Genomic DNA, 10,835 nt, shown 5'->3' with positions numbered 1-10,835 from the left:
TCCATCTTTGTCTTTCTTAATTTTAGTTGCTTTAAATCCACTTGTATCTGAAAATAAGATTGCAACCTCTCCTTTCTTCTGATTTCCATTTGCTTAAAATACTGTTTTCCATACCTTAAACCTGAATCTTAATTTGTCCTTCAAGGCTAGGTCTGTCTCTAGGAGACAGCATATGGATGGCTTGTGTTTTTTTATCCAATCAGCCAGCCTGTGCCTCTTCAGTAGTGAATTCAGTCCATTGACATTTATTGAGAGAACTGATAAGTGTGGTGGATTTTTATTCATCTTATTTTGTGAAAGTCTATTGTGTAGTTTTATCCTTTGCACCATTGAGGAAGCTAAGTTTTGACCTTTGGCTTCTAGTTGGTTCCTTTGCTTATAGTCCATTGTGGTGGTCATTGTTGAGAATACGTCTAAGTATTTTCTGTAGAACTGGTTTGTTGTGGCAAATTTCCTCAGTTGCTTGGATATCCACAAAAAAATTGATTTCTACATTAATTCTGAAGCTTAGTTTAGCAGGATACAGAATTCGGGTATGAAAACTGTTTTATTTAAGAATGTTGAAGATGGATGACCATTCTCCTCTAGCTTTAAAGTTGCAGACTTAAAGTTGCAGTTGAAAAGTCTGCTATTATCCTAATGGCTCTGCCTCTGTAGGTCAATTGGCGCTTATACCTGGCTGCTTGCAGAATTTTTTCTTTCATCTTGTCTTTGGACAGGTTCATTACAATGTGTCCTGAAGAGGCTCTGTTTGAGGTGAAATGACCTGTGGTTTGATATCCATCTGAAAGGAGTGTGTCAAGGTCTTTACTGAAACTTGGTGAGTTTTCATTTATGGTAAGTCTCCAGGAGGGCTTCCATTCCTTTGGAACAATCTTCTTCTGCTTCAAGAATCCCTTTTATTCATATGTTTAAATGCTTCATGGAGTCTTGTAGTTCTCCAAGGGCCTGTTCTGCTTTCTCTCTCTCCTTTTCTGCCTCTTTGACTACCTGGGTTAACTTAAACACTTTATCGTCTAGCGCTGAGATTCTTTCTTCTCCATGGTCTAATCTATTTTTGATACTTTCTACTGCATCTTTACATTCCCTGATTGTCTCCTTCATTTCCTTAAGCTCCACCATATCCTTTCTATATTATATGTATCTCTCCTCTGACTTTTGGTTCTATCTTTCCATTTTCTTGTCCATTCCTTTGATTGTCTTTACCAACCATATTTTAAATCCCCTTTCTGTCAAGCCCATTAATTCTTTATAGGTAGAGTCTTCTGCAGTAGCTGCCTCATGGTACCTTGGGGAGTTCCTCTGTTTTGACTTTTCATGTTGCCCGAATTTTTCTGTTGGCTCCTCAAGTGTTCTTTCTTCTTGTTCACATCCTTGGCCTCCTTTTTCCTTCTTATTGCCTCCTTTACTTCAAATTAGCTTGTCTCAGAGCTTAGGTATTAAAGTGGCCTCAGCCTGAGCAAACCCAAATAAACAAAAGCCCTTGCTCTTGATGACAATATGTTGCAATATGTCACCAGGACCCCAGGTGGTGCTGTGGTCTTTTTAGGAGACAGAGAGCAGAGCTAGCAACCTCTATGGTCCTTATTCCAAATTTAGTTGTCTTCAGTGATTGCCTGATTGTTTCTTCAGCATTCAGACCCTGCTGGGTTGGAATCTTAAAGTTCACAAGAATCCTTCAGGGGCAGGTCTCACACACCCTCTGAGATCAGTTCCTGTGGGATGCCTCAGCCTGTCCCAGGAATGGAGCTTTGATCCCAGCAGGCAAAATTAAGATGGCTATGCTTTAGGCCCCTGGTAAAACCTTCTCAAGACCCTCCCACAATGATAGCTGCCTGGCCACCAAGACCTTCTCAGTATGGCTTCCTCACAAGCCACCAAATCCATAGCAAATCCACTTCAATCAGCATTCAAATCTGGTTGCTGTATACTGTTTAAGTCTGCCTATTCTTTTAAGGTTTCCACTCCTCACTCAGCTTCCCCCAACAACTGAAAACACTGGAAAGGCTTCTTCCTGTCCAGACCTGTGGGGGAGGGCAGTCCATCCCAGCCAGTTGCAATCACTTGACTAATTCTTCAGATTTCCACAGCTCCAGATCACACCCTGCATCCAGTTCACCACCTCTTCGCTGTGCTCCCTGAGCTATGACTCTGGGTAAAGTCCCTGTACCAGGTATGACTGGGTTCTCTCTTTTTCCCCAGTCTTTCTAGGAGAGCTCAGCTGAATGATCCTTCTGGTCTGCCATCTTGTTCCACCCCAAAATCTGGCTTCTAATAGCATCATTTCATCTCTTATTTCTTTTCGAATAAGGAGCCCTTTTTTTTTCTTTTTTTGAGACTGAGTCTCACTTTGTCACCCTCAGTAGAATGCTGTGGCATCACAGCTCACAACAACCTCCAGCTTTGGGGCTTAGGCAATTAATTCTCTTGCCTCAGCCTCCCCAGTAGCTGGGACTACAGGCACTCGCCATGACGCCAGGCTATTTTTTTGTTGCAGTTTGGCCAGGGCCAGGTTTGAACCCACCACCCTCAGTATATGGGGCCAGCCCCCTACCCAGTAAGCCAGAGGCGCTGTTGAATACGGAGACTTTTAAAATATAGCCATTTATTCATAATTCACTCAGTATATATATTTTTTTGAGACAGAGTCTCACTATGTTGCCCTTGGTAGAGCACCATGGTGTCACAGCTCATAGCAACCTCAAACTCTTGGGCTTAAGTGATTGTCTTGCCTCAATCTCTCAAGCAGCTGAGACTACAGGTGCCCACCACAATGCCCAGGTATTTTTTTGTTGTTGTTGCAGTTGTCATTGTTGTTTAGCAGGCCTGGGTTGAGTTTGAACCCACCAGCCTTGGTGTATGTGGCCAGCACCCTACTCACTAAGCTACAGGCGCTAAGCCTCATTCAATATTTTTTAGTAAATGATGTTTATTAGGGACCACGAGATGCTATATATGACCTCTGCCTTGAAATACCTTCTAGTTCCTAGGAGGGATGAAAGGGTGTGTGCATACATGCGTGTGCACACACACATTCTAGGATCATTCTAAATTAATCTGCACCACTTAATCAGCCTATGAGACAGATGTTATAATCACTTTATTGGTGAAGAAATGAGTTCCATCATCTCATATATTTTATATCTGAATTCACTTTTAATGATTTCCTTAGTATATTAGAAAGTGAATTGTCAGAAATCCCTTAATTTGTTTTTTGTTTGTTTGTTTGTTTTTTTAGGAAATAGGTTTTTGCTATCTTAATTTGAACTGAACCAGCATCTTCTGAGACTATCCCTCAGGATGCAAATATCAAGGTGACCTCAGTTCCTCTTCATTCGTGTAAGAGAGAAAAACAGCTTCCACATAATGATCTAACTAGTTATTAGACAGTCACCCTTCTCCTATCCTCCCCTGGGTCCAGGTGTGAAAGCCATCATGGCCCTGGGCTGATAAGGGGAGGGGGGAGATGGCTTAGGAATGCTGCCAACCACTGTTAGATACACTATTGTTTGCTGTTGTGATAAAAGGGTTAATGATGCATGGCTAGTGTCCTACGCTTATGATGAGTAAGTAAATACAGTAACTTTGGGGAATGGTAAAAGAACTCTGTAAAGTTCTCTCAAAGTAAGCAGGCTTTGAGAAAGACCAACCTATCTTCCTGGGATTCTGAATCTTGGTAATAAAGGACAATTTTAACTTACACAGTGTTTGGCTCCTGGTTCTGATACCCTGCTTTCCTTCACAATTGAAATAGGAAAGAACATAAGACCTTAACACCAACAACAAGCAGGGGCTTCAGCTAAGGCGCATTGTCATCTTCTCCCATTCTTTCTGAGAAAGAAGCTCTCAAAAAAGCATACACATGGAAGAGCCACTTCATGGTCTTCACTCAGTTTTCTCAGACTCGGCCTGATTTAGTCTGTGATTATGCAAATCCAGAGGACTGAGCCAGTGGACAAAGGGAAGATAATTATCAAACAAGGAAAGTACTCAAGACCTGTGCCAAGGGAGAGATTGCTGTAAATAATCACAAGGAAATTCGCAAATGCAGGGTTGAGGAGGAAGAGAAAAAGAAAAATGTCACCTGTAAAACCAACACCAAAGCTGACAAGTAATTCCACTGTTTGCCAAGGCACCTGGAGAAGAGCCTTGTGCTCCATGGCACCCTTCAAAGTGACATCCACATGACACACAGAACAACCTGCCTGGCCACACAGCACAGTAAACATCATAAAGGTCCCACCAGGCAACAGCTGCGCACTCCTTACCGTAGGCAGTTTCTTGGTGTTCCAGTTCTCTTCTCAATCTGTTGTAATCTTCTTTAACACTTCCCAACTTTTTACCATTTCTGGAACTCAGCACCAACAGCTTGTTGAGGAGTCCCTCCAGCCCTTCTCTCTCTAATGTTAATGATCTAATCTCCTCGGTGAGGTCCTTTGCTGTACAGAAATGATTTCCTACAGCACATCGTGGGGGAGAAGAAGAGAAAAGAAGCTTCACAGTATGCACGAACATACAAAGTATAGCAGCAGCTAATACACTCAGCACAGCTAAAGGCGTGGAGCCCTGCAGCTACGTGCCACTTCTTTAACAGCCCTGTCCTACACTAACTGGAAGAACACTAACATCCTTGAAGTGGGAAAACTGCCTGTCTTTATATCATCTTATTCTTGTTATGTCTGTTTTAGGGGTTCCATTGGCTAAGCCATGCCTGTGAAACATGACAGCCAAAAAGTGTCCTGGTGGAGCGCAGGGAAGCCACAATGTATTACCCCACTCAAATATCCCAATGTCAAAGATGTGACATATTATAGCAGGTGAAAAGGGACTGGGTCTTGGAGTCAAACTAGACATAAATTAAAATCCTAGTCCCCTTGTCACTCAAACTGCATGACCTGGAGCAAGGAAATCAGCACACCTGGAACAAACTTCTTATAAAATACGATTGTAACAACACCTGCATCATAAGTGCTTGCTAGAATAAATAAGAAATTTTGTAAAGTATTGAGAAAAATATATGGCATATTGAATGTAACAAGGTTACAGGAAACAAGGTCAAAATACAAAGATCAATTGTCTAAATATTAAACAATTAGAAGATGTTAAAAATAATTCAGAAAATCAACAGAAAGGAAGCCAAACTCTATAAAATAATTTAAAGAAGTTTATTCTCAGCCAAATTTGAGGATCCTGGTTCAGACCCAAATCCAAGAAGCCTCGAACAAGTGGACTTACTGGGGTTGGGTAACAATTTGGTTTTATACAGTTCAGGGAGGCAAGAATTACACACAAAGTCATAAATCAATACATGGAAAGTGCACATTGGTTTGTTGCAAAAACGTGAGACATCTCAAGGGGCATACAGTTATAGGTGGGTTTAAAAACTCTTTCATTTGTAATTGGTTAAAGAAATGAAACTTTATTTAAAAGTTGGGAATGTTTTAAGTTAAGATAAGGAACTCCGTTATTGTGAGATGACCCACGGGACATACATCCAGACTCAAGTGCTGTGTATACTGAAGACCTGCAGCTTTGCCTTGCGTAGCTCCAGGACTGTCAAAGAGCTACAAAGGATGTCTGCAAGAAGGAAGGGAGGCATGATGAGATGCTTCTGGAATCCCTTCTCAGGGCCAGCAGCTCAGTTTTAGGGTATCCCCTTCATCAAGAAGGGGTCCAATCAGTCAGCAGCTGAGAAGGAAGAGCCTTATTCAGTTCACAAGAAGATACTTAAAAGCTCAAAATTCTCAGGGATAAATTTTTAAGATATGTACAGCTCTCCAGTGACAACTAAAACTGCTGAGAGAAATTAAAGACAAATAATTAGACAGATATACTATATTCATGTATTTAAAAATTCAGCATTGCTAAGATTTCAATTTTCCACAAATTGATTCATTAATTTAATATAACTGTAATCAAAATTGCATGAGACTTTTGTACAAATTTATTAGCTTATTTTAAAATATAAAAGAATGAACTCAGGAACTTGAGGCTATAATGTACTATGATTGTGATTTGGAATAATCACCATACTCTAGCCTGGACAGCATAGTAAGAACCTATCTCTGAAAAAAGAAAAGAAAATATAAATAAAAGTGCAAAGGCCCAAAGCAATTCTTTAAAATGTAGTCCTGATTTCAAGACTAAGTTAGATAAATCAAGACAGTATAGCACTGGCAAAGGGCTAGGTAGAGAGACAAATGGATCTGTGGGATAGACAGTCCAGAAGTAGATCTGCATGCATATGGCCAACTGATTTTCAACCAAAGTGCCAGAAGTCAATGAAAAAAAGAAAGGATTTGCAGTAAACTGTGCTGGAACAACTAGCTATCTATATTATGAAAATATTAACCTTGATCCATGCCTCAAACCACACAAAAAAATTAATTAAGGATAAATCATAAGCCTAAATGTAGCAGTTGAAACTAGAAAGCTTCTAGGAAGAAATATGGGGGAATATCTTGTTGCCTTCAGAGTATGTACAAACTTTAGACAGGACATAGGAAACACTAACCATGAAAAGGAAGAACTGATAAATGAACTTCATCAACATTATAAACTTCTGCTCAGCAAAAGATACTATTTAAAAAATGACTAGGCATTTGATGAAAAGTTTCTGAGAGAGTTTACTTTTGTGGTGGACACCATGGAGTATTACGCAGCCTTAAAGAAAGATGGAGACTTTACCTCTTACATGTTTACATGGATGGAGCTGGAACATATTCTTCTTAGCAAAGTATCTCAAGAATGGAAGAAAAGGTATCCAATGTACTCAGGCTTACTATGAAACCAATTGATAGCTTTCTTATGAAAACTATAACCCAATTATAGCCCAAGAAGAAGGGGAAAGGGGAGATGAAGGGGGGGGAGGGGTGAGGATGGGTAGAGGGAGAGTAATTTATGGGACCACACCTACAGTGCATCTTACAAGGGTACATGTGAAATTTACTAGGTGTAGAATATAAATGTCTTAACACAATAACTAAGAAAATGCTGTGAAGGCTGTGTTGACCAGTTTGATGAAAGCATTTCAGATTGTGTGTGAATCCAGCACATTGTACCCCATGATTGTATTAATGTACACAGCTATGATTTAATAAAAAAAGAAAGAAAGAAAACCAAATAATTAATAAATATGTGAGATGATACTCAAGTTCACCAGTAATAAGGGAAATTCAAAATAATATACTTATGAGACTTAAAAAAAAAATGATTAGTCAAGTCACAGACTTGGAGAAAACATCTGCTACCCATTTGTCTGACAAAAGACTTGAGTCCTGCAACTCAACAGGCAAAACACAAATGGTGTTGCCAAAAAATGGGCAGTGACTTAGGCATTTTTCAAAGCAAGATATACAAATGGCCAATAAACACATGAAAAAGTGCTTGACACCACTGACCATCAGGAAATCACAAACTAAAACCATAGAGATTCCACCATAAACCCACTGAAATGGTTTGAATGAACTAGACTAAAAATGTCAACACTGGCAAGGATGTGGAGGAATGGGAACTCTCCCAGGTGTAAATGGAACAGGCCTTTTGAGACAAGTCCTGCCAGTTTCCCTGGAAGTTAAACATGCATCTACCCTGTAATCCAACAACTCTACTTCTAAGCATTTGCACAAGAGAAATGAAAACATAGAATCAGAAATACTTGTACTTCAGTGTTCATAGCGGCTTTATGAGTGAGAACCCCAAATTGGATCCACCACCAGAACCAGAAACAAGGGCAGACTCCTCAGCAATAGAAAGAAACAAACTTTTCATGCCCTCAGAGACAAGTACATAGCCCTCCTCACCACCCCCCAAAAGACATAAAACACTACCTGCCATATGAATCCATTGAGTTCTAGAACAGACCAAACTAATTCATGGTAGAAGACATCAGTACAGAAGTCATCTTGGAAGGAAGGAGAAGGACTGAGAAAGGACACCAGAGTGGTGTTTTGGGGGTGATGAACACGTTCGCTATCTTGACAAGGTGGCTGGTAACACAGGTATCCATTCATAGCACTGTACAATTAACACCTGCTCACTTCACAAACACAAATCAGACCTCAATAAAAAAGAGGAAAATTTTACACAGAAAAATCAAATCATAAATTCATAAAAACATATCACATTAAAAAGTGTCCCAAAAATAATAGTCACTGTTATTAAAAGGCATGACTATGTTTTCTAAGAATTTATTGTAACCATAATCACAATAATAGCTATAAACCTTCTCTCCTTTTAATCTCACCACAACCTTGGGAGAGAGATCACATCCTATATTGCTGATTTTAATAAGCATCATTTTGTTTTTTGGTGTTTTTTTTTAACATTTTAACATCTCTGAAACAGGTACGTATCACACATCACTATCATCTGGAAGGCAGGCAGGATGCAGTTGTTACAACTCAATTATACGTGGTGGCCTAGCTGACCACATGCAACTCCCTGGTGTCTCAATGCAGAAACTATTTTAGGACCATTTGCGTTCTGGCTGTTCCTGAAAACCTTCTGCTAACATAGATTTATAAGATCAGGAAAGTACCAACATTTAAAACTTGAGGAAGGGTGTTAGCAACTTGGCAGAAAGTCCTGCAGAAAACAGTAGTCCATCCTCAGGGCAGGGGAAGGGTGAGGCTGGTAGGGGAGCTGCCATGGCATAGAGCAGTGGTCCTCAACCTTTTTGGCATCAGGGACCAGTTTCATGGAAGGATGGTTTTCTGGATGATTCAAGCACATCTCCACCTCAGTGCATCAAGGAGGGCATAACTTAGACCGCTCAAGTGCACAGTTTACAGCAGGGTTTGAGCTCCTAGGAGAATCAAATGCTGATGATCTGATAGGAGGCAGAGTTCAGGCAGTGATGACGGAAGTGGGAGTGGTACCGGTCCGTGGCCTGTGGGTTGGGGACTGCAGGCCTAGAGGACGATGCTGTATGGGGAACATGAGCCTCAACCACTTTGCGTCAATATGGATCTTAGAAGATTCAGACTAAATACGAAATACTTTAGGAAAACCTTAACCAATTTATTTTCCTTTTTAAAGAGTGACTTACGATCTTTTAAAAGCTTAAATACATCTAAGAGCTGTTTCAATAGCTCTTTCTGAGCCTCAGGAAGTGTGGCGTCATTGTTTAATTGACAGCAATTTTCTTTCTTTATAGCATATAAACTAGTGGTGCTTTTTATGCTCACTGGAATACACAGTGTTATCTCTATAGCTGCGAAAATGGAAATCCAGAGAACTAAGGCATGTTGCTTGAGATCACATGCAAGTGAACAGCAGGGCAAGCTTCCAGCGTGAGCTCAAGTCCAGAATCCCTGCTCTTAAATACTGAGTGACACTGTTTGCTGCTTTATTTTACAAAATGCTTTCCCACCGCGAAAGCATGAGCACCCGGTATGTAGCATCTGTCACTGCAATCTATACTTTCCAGTTTCATGATTACATAAATATCTTTTTGAGACCCTTTTGACTATCACCGTATTAGGCAACATGACAAACACAAGAGAGAAGTCACTGCACCTGCTCTCTGGGAAGTAAATATAAAATCCAGGGGACACAGAGCACTGTAAAGAACAGACAATTATGTGCCAGAAGGGTCAGAGAAGAGAGAGATTATTCCAGAAGGAGAGGCTGAGCAAGTTTCATGACGGAAGAATATAAGATGCCCAAAAGAAACAGAAATCTTGGTCAGAGACCAAGATAAAGACTGGGCTGTCTGATAAGGAGGTCGGATCAAAATGGTAGTGTCCCAAATGCCAAGCTAATGAATTAGGACTCACTTAAATAAAAAAAGAAAAAGTCCATAGGAAAGCAAGGTGGACTTCCACAAGCTTTGAGTTTTAAACAGAAATACAAATGAAACCCCTCCCAGATCAGTGATTTCCATCCTGACCAGTGAGCAAGCCAGGGAAGCAGGGGTACAGCTCCCCACAGCATGCCACAAAGAACCTCAAGGGTCCCCCGACTCTTGGGGAACTTGCAGATGGACCAGCCTCAGAGATATAACTGCTTTGAGGCTGGGCAGCCATGTGCTTTCAAAATGCTCCTTTTTATGCTGGGCTTAGGGAGCTCCAATCTTTCTTCTGAACAGTGTTTTCAAGAGAGAGTTAACAAAAGGTAGAATGGGGGCCAATGGTGCCTTCTGAGACACCAAGCAGAATATTGCTTCCTACAAGCAGTTCAGAAAGACAAGACTTCTCTAATAAAAACCAATTAGAAGTTGGGTGGCACCTGTGGCTCAAAGGAGTAAGGCGCTGGCCCCATATGCTGGAGGTGGCAGGTTCAAGCCCAGCCCAGGCCAAAAACAAAGAACCGATTGGAAGAGACTGCATGTGTAGAGCAGGAGCCTGCTGGAAATATGCCTTCCGATCCCCTGCAGCCTATCCCAAACTCTAAAGACCTTCACAAAACATGAGAACAATCATGAATTTTAAAACCTGGGTCTCTTCCTTGATCCTGAGTAGGGCTTGGGAAAATGCATAGTAATAGAAGCAAACTTTTTACAAGTGCAGAACGAGTGTTAATTCCCAAAGAGATAGTTCATACCAAAACCCCAGCAGCGGTAAAATGCTACACTGCCCTTGGTTAATATTTCATAAGCATTTTTACCTCATATCTAAGCCTACAAGGCAAATTTTGGTTGAGGCAGTTTCCCACCTCTGATTGTTGAAATTGGCTAAGAGTTCAGTGACAAAAATTCAGAAAATCAATGTTGATCCTCCAAGGAAGTTCCATCAGTGACCTGTGACCTCAATCTTCATAGTCTAATGGGTCCTGTTCAAATCCCATGGGGGTGTGTGAAGGTGAATATACGACCTTTGGGAGGAGGCGTGAGG

General features: G+C 40.8%; 1 protein-coding gene across 1 annotated transcript in view; it reads right to left on the bottom strand.

Annotated features, from left to right (window-relative positions):
• DISC1 (disrupted in schizophrenia 1) overlaps positions 1–10,835 on the bottom strand; it is a 334,249-nt gene that overhangs the window by 199,940 nt on the left and 123,474 nt on the right. Inside the window, exon 9 of the mRNA XM_023517671.1 lies at positions 4,269–4,457. Coding sequence (XP_023373439.1) covers positions 4,269–4,457 — 189 coding nt within the window. The remainder of the gene's footprint in view (positions 1–4,268; positions 4,458–10,835) is intronic.

The sequence above is a fragment of the Otolemur garnettii genome, unplaced genomic scaffold (genome assembly GCF_000181295.1).
Source record: "Otolemur garnettii isolate 467f Iridium unplaced genomic scaffold, OtoGar3 scaffold00116, whole genome shotgun sequence".
In the NCBI taxonomy this organism is placed as follows: Eukaryota; Metazoa; Chordata; class Mammalia; order Primates; family Galagidae; genus Otolemur; species Otolemur garnettii.
This window is presented reverse-complemented; position numbering and strand designations above follow the sequence as displayed.